Source organism: Haliotis rubra, unplaced genomic scaffold, assembly GCF_003918875.1.
Source record: "Haliotis rubra isolate DU_JTF1 unplaced genomic scaffold, ASM391887v1 Scf1035, whole genome shotgun sequence".
Classification (NCBI taxonomy): Eukaryota; Metazoa; Mollusca; class Gastropoda; order Lepetellida; family Haliotidae; genus Haliotis; species Haliotis rubra.
Window position 1 is genome coordinate 185,114 of NW_025764932.1, and position 16,166 is coordinate 201,279.

At 42.8% G+C, this 16,166-nt stretch overlaps 1 protein-coding gene across 1 annotated transcript in view; it reads right to left on the reverse strand.

The window, feature by feature from the left end:
• LOC124273602 (cadherin-23-like) overlaps positions 1-16,166 on the reverse strand; it is a 69,079-nt gene that overhangs the window by 25,791 nt on the left and 27,122 nt on the right. The window contains exons 17-35 of the mRNA XM_046708889.1: positions 15,743-16,030; positions 15,589-15,705; positions 14,620-15,040; positions 14,280-14,473; positions 12,526-12,765; positions 11,850-12,290; positions 10,379-10,799; positions 9,751-9,944; positions 8,970-9,203; positions 7,989-8,426; positions 6,202-6,622; positions 5,615-5,808; positions 4,945-5,178; positions 4,269-4,364; positions 3,937-4,179; positions 2,161-2,581; positions 1,730-1,959; positions 1,055-1,294; positions 162-602 (exon numbers count right to left, since the gene is read on the reverse strand). Coding sequence (XP_046564845.1) covers positions 162-602; positions 1,055-1,294; positions 1,730-1,959; positions 2,161-2,581; positions 3,937-4,179; positions 4,269-4,364; positions 4,945-5,178; positions 5,615-5,808; positions 6,202-6,622; positions 7,989-8,426; positions 8,970-9,203; positions 9,751-9,944; positions 10,379-10,799; positions 11,850-12,290; positions 12,526-12,765; positions 14,280-14,473; positions 14,620-15,040; positions 15,589-15,705; positions 15,743-16,030 — 5,508 coding nt within the window. The remainder of the gene's footprint in view (positions 1-161; positions 603-1,054; positions 1,295-1,729; positions 1,960-2,160; positions 2,582-3,936; positions 4,180-4,268; positions 4,365-4,944; positions 5,179-5,614; positions 5,809-6,201; positions 6,623-7,988; positions 8,427-8,969; positions 9,204-9,750; positions 9,945-10,378; positions 10,800-11,849; positions 12,291-12,525; positions 12,766-14,279; positions 14,474-14,619; positions 15,041-15,588; positions 15,706-15,742; positions 16,031-16,166) is intronic.

The following is a 16,166-nucleotide window of genomic DNA, read 5'->3' on the forward strand; positions in this document are numbered from 1 at the left end:
ATCAATTCATGAATGATGCTTACAAATATCATATGCTTAGGAATATCCATTGCATTTGCTGCAAAGACGTAAAGGTTTAGATAATGTAAACTAAGTTCCTGTGCCTTAGGTAGCATTCCCAACTCTGGTAACCACAGAAACAAAAGCCGCTGGCGACGTACGGGAAGTAACATCCGTAATGCTGTAAGTGACGTCCCCATCATCACCGCTGTCGTCATCTGTTGCCACCAGGGTGGCCACGGCTGTTCCAATTTCTGTATCTTCGTTGATGGTAATGGAGTCGAAGTTACCACTGCCGTCTATTGCAGGAGACGTCCACACAGGGTCGAACTCGTTCTCTGGTTTGACCGTCACCTTCACTATCGCTGTCCCCGTGTTGGCCTCCCCCTGGTCTGGTGTGTCCACTGCTGTGATGACCAGGGTGTACATGTAGCCTGATGCTTCTAGACTATCGTAGTCAAGGAGGTTAACGTCTGTCTGAAGCTGTTGACCAGACACCTTGAATTTTGTAAGGGTGTCATCTCCATCAGCGACAGTGACGTCAAACAGTCCGTTGTTGCCGTCGTCATCGTCGGTGCATATGAGATCCAACACAGATGTGTCTACAAAGGCAATAATGTAAGCTGGCAATGTTCAATCCTAATATGACATCCTCTCAGGGTATTCAACAGTTTGTCATTTGATATCAGATAAAGTTCAATCTTTAAATACAAGCCTAGAAGCGAAATGTATTAGATACTTAAGGCATACACTTAGGACTGTCATTGACAGTGCATTAAACCGAAGATGACGTGTTGGTAATGTTACGATTGATACTAGCAGAACAACCTTGCATCAAAACATACAATAAAATACCTTTTTTAGGACTTCAAAGATAAATGTCAGCGGCATGCTAGAAGAGGTTAATGAACATGTACATAATCAACGCCCCCTCTAACTACCAGGATATTCGTATAAAAAGAGTTGTGGTGTTAACCCCACAGGCTTACCAGTCGGCTCAATCATAAGTATATATTAACAGGTTATGGACAATAGCCATGATATAATTACCCACCTGCCGCAGTGTTTTCTGTCACTTCAATCTCATACATAGATGGACTAAATGTTGGAGGAAGATCGTTGATGTCCTCTACTGAGATGGTGAAATCCTTGGTGGCCTGTAGCCCTGCCTGATCTGTGACGGTCAAGGTCAAAGACAACTGCTGTTTACCGGAAGTTCCCTCTCTGTTGACATTCTGGGTCACTGTTAAATCTCCGGTGCTGGAGTTGATGCTTAGGAAGCCACTATCCCCACCTATATATTTAAAGCAATTAACTGTCATTCATTTTATTACATTTCCTTTTATCAGTAAAAATCAGTTTGAAAAAATATCCTTATATAAGGGAACAACCACCTAGACGTGACCTCTTGACATTTTCACACAAATCTCCTTCAAAGGGGTGAGTCTTACGGCCTCTCAAATGAAGAATTCTCGGTTTATATGGGTGCTTCTCGTGGAACATGTGCTGCATCTACTCGACACAGAGCTTCAAAGTCGGGTAAAAGTGATAAAGGTTCTCACAATGCTTATGCGCGGTGTACCTAGTACATAATAAGTGTGCTTGTTCGTATATATATATATATATATATATGTGTGTGTGTGTGTGTGTGTGTGTGTGTGTGTGTGTTTGTGTGTGTGCTCACGGAAGTCCACAAGGAACATACATCAATGCCTTCTGTCTACCCTACTCGCCGGGTCGTAGCTACAGATATTAAGATCGTTACCAGTTAGAGCGTAAGTAAGGACATCGTGTTCATCAGCATCTGTAACGACGTATCCTCCCTTTACAGGAGTCCCAACTGCCTGTTCCTCCGCCATGGAAGTCGTGGTTGCCACGGTGATGACGGGGTTCTCGTCTACTACATCACTTATGTTCACCTGTAGGGATACATCGGTGTCGAATTTGCCATCCGATGCCCTGTATTGACAAAAATATATAGTTGAAAATAATACCATAAACAGAGAATAGCTACATGGGAGGCAATTTGACAAGATATAAAACAGAGTATACAAGATCCCTTTTTACACCGAACCAGTAATCAATCCGACGTTCGAGTAAAAGTATTCAGAGTATGTTAGTGATAATATATACAATTCTTCCCACATAAAGTTACATTACCTCACTACGAGAACATAAAACTTGTCCGTTTCATAATCCAGCGCAGCCTTGACCTTGACGTCGTATCCGTCACACGAGAACAGGTCATCACGTCCGCTGACTACAGACAACGTCACGACATCACCGTCATGGTCCTGGACGTTGAAGGTGATGACAACTGTATCCACAGCGCTGTCTTCGTCGACGATTGCTTCGTACGCCGCCTGATCGAACACGGGGGCGTTGTCGTTGACGTTGGTGAGTGTTACTACGATCCCAGCATCTACAGTCCGTGGAGTCTGTCCTTTGTCGGTGGCTCGGAAGGTAAGGGTGTAACTATCTTCGCCGTTAGTGGCTGTGTCCACGTCTAGTTCTCCTGCCACAGTTACGTCCCCTGTTTGTTCATCAATAGAAAACATGTTGTCTGCTGACGACCCTGAAGCTGAAATGAGAGAAGCGTTAAGAAGCGAAACATTTTCGTGACATTCAGATTCTAAACTGTCAGATTTAAAAAAATTGGACAATATGTTCAGCAAAACTAAAAATGCGGGCATTTTATATACAATGTAAGGTTTGGACCAGGTGTATTCGAAAACGCTCCAACCAGACTTTGATTATTGTTTTATTCGAAAAGAAAAAGGCCATTGTATACAGTTTGATTTTATAGAAAAAACGATGATTCAGGAGATTAAATTCATTTTACTGAATTCGTTTCACTTTGAGGTTTCTCCTACATGAATGTTCTACAATGAATGTCTAAACTCTCTATAGGTTATATATTCTGTCCTTGAGAAAAAAATACCCTAACTGAAACCACATGTCATCCAAGCATCCATATCTACAGCTGGTTCAGCTTGACCTGAGCTACTCTACATATGCATGACCCGGGAGGTCAAATGGCAAAAACGGCAGGTCGAGTTAACTTCATTAAATAGGGGAGCAGATAATGTAATTAATGTTGCGTTCGTGCGAAGCATGCATACATGGATTCGTTATAGAACTTGTCCCGGAAAACAACTCTTCTGAAAAAACAATCATTTCATGATTTAATTGAATTGTTTATACAGTCATATGCTATGCTATCTAGCTTGGTTTTCTAACTTTACAACGTACATGTATACGTCAGTTACTTTCACAAGCCGAATAACTTTCTGTTTCATGAATCGGAAACATTAAACCATCTGTAGCTTCTTTTTTAAAGAAAGTTAAGACATTGCTGGCGATTTTCGACACTGAGATGTCAAACGGCGACCTTGTCTCGGCTGTTCGGACATGTTGACAATCAACAAACAAAGGTGCACCCCTTCACAATTGTAGACCTAGCCTAACACGGTTACGCACTGCATCAGTATTCTCTTGATCAGGTCAAGCTGCACAACTGAGTATGGTTTTACGCCGTTTTAGCAATATTCCAGCAATATCACGGCGGGGGACACCAGAAATGGGCTTCACACATTGTACCCATGTGGGGAATCGAACCCGGGCCTTCGTCGTGACGAGCCAACGCTTTAATCACTAGGCTACCCCACCGCCCCTCAAGCTGCACAAGCTATCTCTCTTTATCCAATAGTCCACTACTGAACCAATGAAGGTCCGAGATCAATGGCACTTGCGTTTCACTCTTGGTTTCACAGACTGCATGCCACTAAGGCTGTTTCAATTTCAAACTTTGCACAACTGATAATGCAACCCTGACAAATATGTCTGTTGATATTTCAACTTGAAATGACTCGGTCAGGATATCTCAGGCCATCTGGGTAAAATATTTAGTTTGGGTCCGTAAAATATATAATGTACCTGCAGTTACTGTCACAATGCTGTAACTAAGATCACCGTCAGCTCCGTCGTCGTCATCTGTTGCCGTCAGCGACACCACGACAGTCCCTGACGTCGTGTCCTCGCCGATAGTAACACCATCAAAGTTACCACTCCCGTCAACAGCTGGCGAAGACCATGCAGGGTCGAACTCATTCTCTGGCTTGACCTTCACCTTGACAATGGCCGTCCCTGTCATGGCCGCTCCCTGGTCTGGTGTGTCCACTGCCAGGATGGTCAACGTGTATATCTTCTTTGACTCGTAATCGCTTCCGCTGGCATCTGTCTGTAACTGGAAACCATCCATCTTGAACTTCGTGGCGGGTCGTCTCCCCCGATGGAGGCAATTGTAATGACGGCATTGTTCCCACTGTCGCCATCAGTACAGGTGAGGTCCAGGAGAGATGTATCTGAAAGCAAACGGAAAATCAGTGGGTTTGGTTCACTGCTGATGCGAATATTATTATATATCACGACGTAGCAGATTTATGAGTGAGTGAGAGAGAGAGTATGGTTTAACGCCGCCTTTAGCAATATTATAGAAACACCCTTCACACATTGCCCCCATGTGGGGATTCGAATGCTTAACCACGAGGCTACCCCGCCACCCCTTAACATAAATGTAAAAGGAGAGCGCGAGGTTATGTTGGTCGTACGTGTTTAACAATCTGTGAAACAAGAAAGGTAAGATGCTTTGTGGATGGCAACTGTTTTGTTATATTTTTAATACGAAATTGTCATCCAGATAGTTTCTTACCTTTCTTGTAATTCACCAACTTCTAAATCCATAAAAAACAGACCACTATTGTAAAGCCCATGCAACCTAAAACCATATTCCACAACACCTTCCACAAGGCTGTCTGAGCAATATAATTACACACAGATAAACAGAAAGTTTAATTTGATGTGCCGTAAAGTCTCCAGCCAAATATGTCAAAAGGTTATAGCAGTCATGAAATTATAAGGTACATCAGGTGGTGTTTAACCTACCGACTGCAGTATTTTCAGTTACTTCGACCTCGAAGACAGACTGACTGAATGTGGGCGGGAGATCGTTGATGTCCTCAACTGTGATTTTGAAGTCCTGCGTGGCCTGGAGTCCGGCCTGGTCAGTGACAGTCAAGGTCAACTGAAGTTCGGTTTTCCCACCATCCCTGTCCACGTTCTGACCTACCGTTAAATCTCCAGTCGAAGTGTCGATACTGATAAACGCACTGTCAGCACCTAGGATTGATGTATGAATCTTTAATCACTGGATCTTGTAAAACATGAACAGTTGCAATCATTCACTTTTGCATCTCGGTAAAACATGAGCTTATGAAATCATCAATCCCTGTACCTTGATAAAACATGAACAGGTGAAATCACAAACTATTGCTTCATGATAAAATATAACCACATGGAATCACTAACTCTGATTCTTCCAGACACGTATCCATAACAGTTTCAAGTACAATCCTACATGATTTGAGCTAGTAAACTGGCTGGCTTTAAGTTTTATTCACGGCGCGATATTCTAAATTAGATGAAAGTTCTGTAGTTCTGGTTTACTACTGGGGAAACCGACGAGCATGCCGCCATATATCAAACTCATATCAATATAGAGTTCGAACCCACGACCAGCGGATCCTTTCACGACAAGGGGGTGTAACTGACTCACCACTGAGAGCGTATGTGTGAGTGTCTCCAGCATCAGCGTCAGTGACCACATATCCTCCATACACGCCTGTTCCTATAGTTTGTTCTTCCGCCATCGAGGTGTTGCTTATCATGTTTATCGCTGGACGCTCATCGACGACGTCGACAACGTTGACTTGAAGAGAAACGTCGGTGTCAAACGTTCCATCAGTTGCCCTGAAAGGATTGCCAGGGTCAAATAATGGATGTCTTCCAATGGTAACACAACAGGTTGGATTGGCATTTAACACAGCAACCCGTCTGGACTTGACACTCCAATGATCAGGAGCATGAGCATCTATCTACACAATTGGGATACATGTGTCAACCAAGTCAGCGAGCCTGACCACTTACCTTCAGTGGGTGTCATAGTTCTAAAGATTTGTTTTGGGCTCATTCCCTTTCGGTTTATTAATAAAGTGTCTTCGAGAAAAATAATATTTCTTTTATGAAAGGGGACACGAGTTGTACGTCGTCACACGTCGCTGGGCAGGGTAGCGTTCCTTGGGCAAGCCAAAACCAACAGTAACGCTTTTAGTAGCCTCACACAAATAATGAATCCATACCCACCTCATTATAAGAACAAAAGTTGTTTCACTTTCGTAATCCAGCGTCCCTTTCACTTTAACATCGTATCCATCACACCAGAACAGGTCATCTCGGCCGCTGGAGATGGACAGAGTCACTGCATCGCCATCGTGGTCGACGGGCGTGAAGGATACCACGACTGTGTCAACGGGACTGTCTTCGTTGACATTCGCCTGGTAATCTGTCTGATCGAACACAGGGGCGTTGTCGTTGACGTTCGTCACGGATATATCAATTGTTCCGTCAACTGAGCGAGGCGATGTTCCACTGTCTGATGCCCTTACTACAACGGTGTAGCTTAATTCTCCATTGGTCCCAGTGTCTCCGTCAAGTCTTGTAGCTATTCTTAATTCCCCTGTCGTGGTGTCTATAGCAAACTTGTCTGACGGTGTAGCTCCAGATGCTGAAACGTATATATTGTCAAATATGAACCGTGTGTTTGTTGTTTTACGCCGCACTCAGCAATGTTCCAGCATGATGGCGGCGGTCTGTAAATAATCGAGTCTGGACCAAACAATCCAGTATTTAACAGCATGAGCATCGATCTACGCCGTTGGGATACGATGACATGTGTCAAAGATGTTACACTACGAGTCTGACCACCCGACCCCGTTAGTCGCCGCCTACGACCAACATGGGTTGCTGAAGACCAGCTCTGACCCGGACCTTTACGGGTAGCCATATGTGTGAGTTTCACCCTAATACTCCAGCAGAACCACAAAGAAAGACACCATGTAGTCGAGGGTTTCACTGATTTTGCCCATTTGGAAGTTCGGAAGTGGATCTTAAGTGTGACGAGCGAATGCTTTCACAACAGGACCACCCTGCACCAGTAGTGTTTAAAGTAAAGTGTCAGCTGAGTGTCTCAGTCACCTAAAGCGTGGTTAATTACAAGCGGATGTTTATAAACACACCTGAACCTTATTCATTCCACTAGCTCCAGTCCTTTGAAACTATGATCAACAGGAATTGGCTAAACATGTCACATCGCTTATCCACAGGATGCGATGCAATCCTATATATTCTGTATATGAAGGTTTTACTCCTCTTTAGTCTCAAGCATAGGTGTTTAGTATGAATTGTTTGAGTGACGGGAACTATCAGTCGAACAGGACATAGGTAGTCTTATTGCAGATATCTGGTACCATCATTGATTGCCCATTCGTACAATTTTCATCCCCTTTCATTGGGATCTGTGTCGGCATATAAACTCACGGACGAAAAGAAACGTCATCTCGCTTTTTTAACATGTCACAAAACAACAAACTCAGATTTTGGAAATTTAACAATCATATGTGGAAAATTAATGGATTTACAACATTCTGAATCATGAAAGTGTGAACTACAGATATGAATAATCACTTAGAGTACGATAAAGGATAAAAAAATCTTTCGCCCGTGAATTTATTAGAGAGCTATTATCCTATGGCTTTGGCGCTATGAAGACATGAAATACGTGACAAGTGTGACCGACTGAGAAATTGGAAGAAATCCTGCAACTCAAATGACGTACTGTGAGCAATTGGGAGGTTTGGAGTGAGTGAGTATGATTTAACGCCGCCTTTAAGCCGTATTTCCAGCAATATAAAGCAAGTCCTCAGGATCTCAGGACACCAGAAATGGGCTTCACACATTGTACCAATGTGGGGTTAGGTTTGGAGCTTTTGATCGTCACGTCGTACTATCATAACAATGGCACCAGTGTGGCCTCATGCTGGACCTCAAAATGGAAAAATTAAAGTTGTGTTACTGATAATAATCATGTTTACCTCCTGTGACCGAAACAATACTGTACGCGATTATTCCGTCGAGGCCGATGTCGTCATCAGTTGCACCAAAAGTCGTGATCACAAAACCAGGTTCTTTATCCTCCTCTACAGTCACCCCAGTAAAGGTTCCACTTCCGCTTTCCGGTGCTGTCCAAACTGGATCGAACTCGTTCTCTGGTTTCACGGTCACCCTGACAACAGCAGTCCCCGTATTAGACTCTCCGACGTCGGGCGTATCAACAGCGGTGATGACCAGGGTGTATACAAACCCTGCCGCTTCAAGAACCTCGTAGTCAGCGGCCGTAGCTGCTGTCTGAAGCTGCTGGCCGGACATTTTGAAGATACCTGCTCCTCCATCTCCGCTCACAACACTCAGGGTGAACACAGCGTTGTTACCGTCGTCCCCGTCAGACAGTGTCAGATCAAGTATGGATGTATCTGGACAACAACATCAACAATGCAATGACAATAGTGATGGATTCATTACATTCATGGAATGAATGAATGAATGAATAATGAATGAATGAATGAATGAAGAGATTAAGAGTGAATTAGGGAGTTGGTTTAACGTCTAAGGACTAAAGAAAATGGCGAACGCATCGGTTGAGAAGGGAGTAGATTTTGTAATTTCTTTACTCATATAATATGCTTCAGTGTCCAGTGTAAAGTGTCTTGTGCTTGTATTATGGCCAAGTCTTGCTAGTTTCGTGCTTTAAGCCAAAGTTCGTTCATGAAAGATTTGGGTGGAATACCCGCATGAGTACGATTTGTCCAATACGTGGTGTTCATCGTCGTTATGTTCCTGGAATATGGTATACATCTCGCCTTTAGCAAACAAACGTTGGCTTAAAGCACGAGGCAACCCGCTGTGCCCATAACACAAACCCTCGTATTAAATTATCTTGGAACAAAAGGCACAATACAACATATATAAGACAATATTTGATCTAAAAGGTATCAATAGTTTGCCCCAGGACGTGCCTGCAGCCATGTTTTCCGTGATCTCTGTTGTATATTCAGAAGGGTTGAATGTTGGCGGGAGATCGTTGATGTCCTCAACTGTAATGGTGAAGTCCTGGGTGGCTTGAAGTCCAGCGAGGTCAGTGGCAATCAGTGTAAGGGACAGAGAGGACATCCCTGACTCTCTGTCAACGTTCTGAGCTATAGACAACTCTCCAGAAGTAGAGTCTATCACTAAGTAGGCGCTATCTGCACCTGAGAAAAGAGTGGAGCCGTGATTCAAAGGACTACCATGTTATTAATGTTATTGTATTATCTCTGTGATGTCATTGTATAATATTGGTTTTGTGATCTCACAAACGTATCCGTAGGTCTAATGTCGTGAAGCAGTATTTCAACGTGTTAGCTGTTTGTGGAAGGACATCAATGGCTGTCAGATCGTAGATCCGAAACCCAAGAGCACTGGAACATTGCTAACGTACAATAATTCCAAGAACATACTTAGTTCTAAGGTATCAAATTGAAAACTGATAACTCTTTCTAACCAATCACATTCAAGCATTATTTGATGTCGTTCTAATATCCCTCTTAATGCTTACCGAAGCGAATAGTGAAAGAATAACACATTATTCAACAGATTACCTAGACATTTTCACAGATAGATGAATCAGAATGATGGAATGGCATTCAGAATTTGTCTTACTGTGTCCTACTTCTTTTACATGTTGTCTCCATATTGATTGTTATATGTTTTAGATCTTCATAAAATTATATATTTTAAACATGTCAAAGGTTTTCCTACCACTAAGAGAGTATGTCAGGGCGTCTCCATCGTCACCATCAGTAACGACATATCCACCATAGACTCCTGTCCCTATTGCCTGTTCTTCTGACATGGTGGCCGCTGCAACCATGGTGATGATGGGAACCTCATCACTGGCGTCTTGGACGTTGACTTGCACGGGAACATCTGCCTCGAAGACGCCATCACTGGCCCTTTACAAACATGACATGAATCGTTACTTGATTAAGTACATTCTAGTTTCAGACATTTGTTGTGAATGCAGTCACAAAATTTATTCGAGATTATTTCATGATCGAAAATATTCAGCAACTGTTCCAGACATTAACGACTTTTCATTGAAACCAGCCCCTTCAGCAGACTATTCTGAAAGGGTAACAGGGCTGCTGTATGTCATTGTACCCAGATTGCTTTCACTGATGCTCATGATGCTAATCACTAGATTGTCTGGCCACGATTCAAAGCTGCGCTACAAACAATATTTATATACATGTATATTACACATTATATATAATTGTGTACACCAGTAACATTTCCATGTATATATTCATTTCTGGTTATATCATATTCTTCCATTATCTTTATTGAGACAGCAAATGACATCTCAGATTCACTACCATGAACATACCTTATAATAAGCACATGGAACGTATTGGACTCGTAATCCAATCCACTTTTAATCCTGACCTCATTTCCAACACACTCAAACAGGTCATCCCGTCCGCTGGCCACAGACAGAGTCACTGCATCACCATCAAAGTCTTCAGTGTTGAGGGCGATCACTGCTGTACCAACTGCACTAGCTTCACTCACACTAGCTGTGTAGTCGGTTTGGTCAAAGGTCGGGGCGTTGTCGTTGACGTTTGTTAATGTAACAACGATGCTGCCATCCAGGGTCCGGGCTGTTGCTCCTTTGTCTGACGCCCTGACCACTACAGTGTAGCTACTTTCTCCGTTAGTCCCTGTGTCCACATCCAGCTCTCCTGCCACCATCAGTTCTCCTGTAGAGGAGGCTATGGAGAACTTGTCTGACGCTGAAGTCCCTGATGCTGTTGGAGGATAATGAAATAGTTACCTCATGGAAGGCGTTCATGGAATGCATATCCATTTAAATCTGCTGAGGCAAGAAGGACATAATGTGAAGCTAAAAAGTACTTTAACTTGGATCATGTATAATCACTAATTTTAGTTAGATATGTCTTTAGTTCGCATTTTAGACATTTCAACTAAACTACACAGCAAGTGGCAGGGACCAAGAAAGTAGTTCGTTGTATACGTTCATTCGTTATAAACGTGCTCGATATAAACGTAGTTTACGGTAACATATATTAGTGAGTGAATGAGTTTAGTTTTACGCCACATTTAGCAATATTCCAGCAACATCACGGAGGTGGGACACCAGATATGGGTTTCACACATTGCACCCATGTGGGGACTCGAACCCGGGTCTTCGGTGTGACGAGCGAACGCTGTTATCACTAGGCTACCCCACCGCCCCTCTTTACAAATGAATATATGTTGTAGTATAATGATAATAATTATGGTAAGTCGGGTAAACCAAACGCATTTCAGACTTTTACCATTGTGGAGCAACAGACCAACATGCGCATAGTAATGAAATACCTAGAAGTATAATCCGCCGGACCGGGATTCGAAACAATCCACAAAGGGACTTGCTGCACCCTAGACGACTTAGCCACCCGATAAGTAAAACAAGGGTCAAAATCTGTCCCAAGGCATATCTCCCACAATGGTGGGCTGTTGTTTATTATAGTATTTGGGCTTTAGCAATGTGATATTAAATAACAGAAAGACCAAGGTAACAGTTCCCTTTCACTCTCTATGTGCTTAGAGCATGTCCCTGAGTGATGTGGATGGGGCGTTATAAAGTACTCTTATTATTATTATTATTACAAAAGTAGTGTTAATATATATACATTTTCTTGTCTCACATACATATATATCCGTCTTTACAATTGTTCGAGCATACTCCTTGATCCTACATAAATCCCAAATGTGTGTTTGTTTGTTTGCTTGAAGGTGAATGTGTGTGGGCCGACGTGTGTGTGACAACACGCCGGTTGTCTGTTCCCACGTACCTGAAGTGACGGACACAATGGTGTATGTGACCTCCCCATCCACTCCAAGATCAGCATCAGTCGCCTGGAATGTTGTGATCACGTATCCCGGAGCTTCTCCTTCACTGACTGTATCTCCTACAAAGGTTCCACTTCCATCTGAAGCAGGTCCTGTCCATACAGGGTCGAACTCGTTCTCAGGTTTCACTGTAACCCTTACAATTGCTGTCCCCGTGTTGGGTGCCCCCTGGTCAGGCTTGTCCACTGCTGTGATGACCAAGGTGTACATGTAGCCTGATGACCCAAGAGCTTCATAGTCAGATGGGGTGGAGTCCGTGAGAAGCTGAAGTCCGTTCATTTTGAAGATACCCGCTCCACCGTCTCCACTGGCGACCGTGACGTCAAACAGAGCATTGTTACCCGTGTCCCCGTCAGAACAGGTTAGGTCCAGTAGCGACACATCTGCGATGGTGATTTATCAAAATGTATAAGAGGAAGTTGTAAGAGTCAGACATGGAAATCATCCGATGTAGAGCGTTAGGGATCACGAACTATATCTTGCACATTTGAAATCATAAAAGGAAGCGAAATTGGATCCATGGCGTGACAGCATACACTTTAACATTTTACTTCTTGAAAAGTAATGTTATTATTCCTATGTAGTTTGTTGTTTAGACTGCACTCAACGGCTGCGTACCTGCTGCTGCATTCTCTGTAATTTCCGCAGTGAACTCTGAAGGATTAAAGACCGGTGGCAAGTCATTGATGTCCTGTACCGTGATGGAGAAGGCCTGAGTAACCTGTTGACCCCCCTGGTCAGTGACGGTCAAGGTGAGGTCCAGCTGGGTCTTGCCACTGCTCCCTTCTCGGTTGACATTCTGGGCTACTGACAACTCCCCAGTGGCAGAATCAATACTTAGGTAACCACTGTCAGCTCCTGTTGTGAAGAGTGAAGAACGTCATCATGCGTGTCGCCCTTACATTATAACCACTATACCTTTCCCCTCGAACACCAACATTTCAAATATACATCATATACTTTTGACAACACTTTAGCTACTGAAGTGGAAATGGGAGAATCAATACTGAGGTAACCACTGTCAGCTCCTGTTGTAAAGAGTGAAAAACATATCATGTGTCTCAGACTTATGTATGTCGCCCTTGCGTTAGAACCACTATATCTGTCCCCTCGAAGACCGATATTTCAGATATATATAAAATACTTTTGATTACAATTTAGCAGAATCATTACTAATGTAACCACTGTCAGATCATGTTGTGAAGTGTGAAGATCACTAACATCATTTAGACACGTTTTCTTTGTGTGGAGTTGTACACAACTGCTTTGAGTAGGGGAGACCTGGGTCAATTGTAACATGGGGCAATTGTAACAAGGGGATTACTCTAAAAGTTTTCGCTCAAGCACAGTGTATGTGAGTAGTATTATTTCCCTTTACTTTCCTGCGGTACTCATCGAAGCGTTTTTCAGCTGCTTGCTCATGGCGAGATACAGTTGAGGAAACATCGTTTTTCATATAGGTAAATAAATTTTTCACGAAACGTAATAAAACGTTCTTAATGCAGTAAATATTGCTTGGTATGAAATTAACTTTTCAAGTGTAAAATTGAGGAAAAATTGAGGTATTACGACATATTTTGAAGTAGAAATATTTGAGAAGCCCAAAGTTGTTAACATGTGACTCGGCATGAAACATGGCTACTATCATCGGGGGCAATTGTAACACTGAGTTACAATTGTTACATGATAATGAAGCAAATTATGCTGAAGGTTTTATGTTAACTCTTTACTAACATTTCCATAGTGTTATGTTGATAGTATCAGTCATCAGGTGAAAGTTTTTGGTGTTAGTCTTTGTATTATATTTTGGGCATACCAATACAAGAATTTTAAACCAAAAACATTTTAAATGTCGATGGTGATAAAGGTTTAATGTTAATCCATTTTCACCTCAATTGATCAAGATAACATCTTTCAACATTTCATTTTGATTTTATTTGGAAAATAAACAAATTGTTACATTTGAACCTTTTTGTTACAATTGCCCGATCCACCTGTTACAATTGCCCTGTGCTAGGGGTCAATGGTAACACTTGCAGTCAATGCATTTGATACGTAATAACTTTGTAACGACATTATTGTGAACTTTAAATGACACTGAGGTTTAAAGCCAAGAAGCCAATGTACTAGTTATTACCGATTAACTTTGTGAGCGGTCGACTAGTATCGAATTACAAGAAGTTAAGAAGAAAAGTGTTACAATTGACCCCGGTCTCCCCTAATGCAGCACACAATTACCGCACCAACAGGTATGTATTGTATTACAATAAATAAGTCACAAAACTATTTCCTCAATCTTAAGAAATATGTACTTAAAGCATTGTCCTTTCCACCATACTGGCTATTTCAAAAGCATAAATCTTTCTTCATACCAGAGAGGGCATATGTCTGAGTATCTCCAGCATCAGGGTCGGTGACCAGGTACCCCCCATACACTCCAGTTCCTAGAGCCTGTTCTTCTGCCATGGTGGCTGTTGCTACCATGGTGATGACAGGATCTTCATCACTGACATCCTGGACCTTGACTTGGACGGGAACATCAGTCTCAAAGACACCATCACTGGCTCTGGAAGTGGATGTCATGCTTCAGGTTAAAGAAAGAAACAATGTCGAGAAATGTCCTTATGAAATCGTCTTAGATTTACGTCAATTATTCCCTGATGTCATCTTCCAAAAGAACAGGTGAACCCTGAATATGTAGGAATGGCGTACCTTATGATAATGGTATGGTACGTATCCGCTTCATAGTCTAAAGGGGCCTTGACCTTGACCTCATTTCCAACACACTCAAACAGGTCATCCCGTCCACTGGCTACAGACAGAGTCACTGCATCACCATCAAAGTCTTCAGTGTTGAGGGCGATCACTGCTGTACCAACTGCACTAGCTTCACTCACACTAGCTGTGTAGTCGGTTTGGTCAAAGGTCGGGGCATTATCGTTGACGTTTGTCAATGTAACAACGATGCTGCCATCCAGGGTCCGGGCTGTTGCTCCTTTGTCTGACGCCCTGATCACTACAGTGTAGCTACTTTCTCCGTTAGTCCCTGTGTCCACATCCAGCTCTCCTGCCACCATCAGTTCTCCTGTAGAGGAGGCTATGGAGAACTTGTCTGGTGCTGAAGTTCCTGATGCTGTTGGAGAATAATGTAATAGGTTCATTACAAATAAATAGATGTGGTGACACAGACAGCAGACAGACAGCTGACATGCCAAGCATGATTCTACTTAATTTGTGATTGAGTAATTTAGTTTAACGCCGCTTTTAGCAATATTCCAGCTGAAAATCCTGATGATGTCAAGAGATTACCCATGATTGATTGATAAATTATCAATCACTCAACTAGGATAAACTGGCATACTTGAACAAAGTGTGCAACAGAATGAAAGAATGAATATTCGGTTCACAGACTCCAAGTTCAGGAGAAATGATTTGTCGTAGATGGTAGATAAATGTGGACGAGTGACGGTTTGTCAATTGCAGAAGTGCTATTTTTATTTACACGTTACGTGTTTGCCTTATGTTCAGAAAAATGTAAAACGTTCAGTTGGTTGTATTAACCTTCAGCGATAACGATTTCGTTAGTGTGGCAGTGACGTAATCTCATATATTTGTTGGACTGCTTACAAATGCAAAAGATTCAGCAAATATATGGATGGATGAAACAACATACGACCTCACCAGCAGTGACTGACGCTATGCTGTAGCTGATGACACCGTCGTCACCGAGATCAGCATCAGTTGCAGTGAAGGATGTAACGGCAGTCCCTGGTGCAGCACCTTCACTAACTGTAGTCCCTGCAAAGTATGCCGCTGCCATCGGGAACTGGATTACTCCACACAGGGTCGAACTCGTTTTCTGGTTTTACCGTCACCTTCACTATCGCTGTCCCTGTGTTGGCCTCCCCCTGGTCTGGTGTGTCCACTGCTGTGATGACCAGGGTGTACATGTAGCCTGATGATCCGACAGCTTCATAGTCGGTAGGTGTAGAGTCCGTGAGAAGCTGAAGTCCGGACATCTTGAAGATACCTGCTCCACCATCGCCACTGGCAACCGTGACGTCAAACAGAGCGTTGTTTCCTGTATCTCCGTCAGAGCAGGTCAGATCAGCCAGCGATGTATCTGATATAAAAATATATTCACCAAAATTCACCAAGGTGGAAATAAAGCAATAGGGTTTGATTAAGTCAGTTTTCTTTTACACTGCAGATTGTGGTATTTCAGCTACATTTGAACGACCTGTGATACCTAGATGATC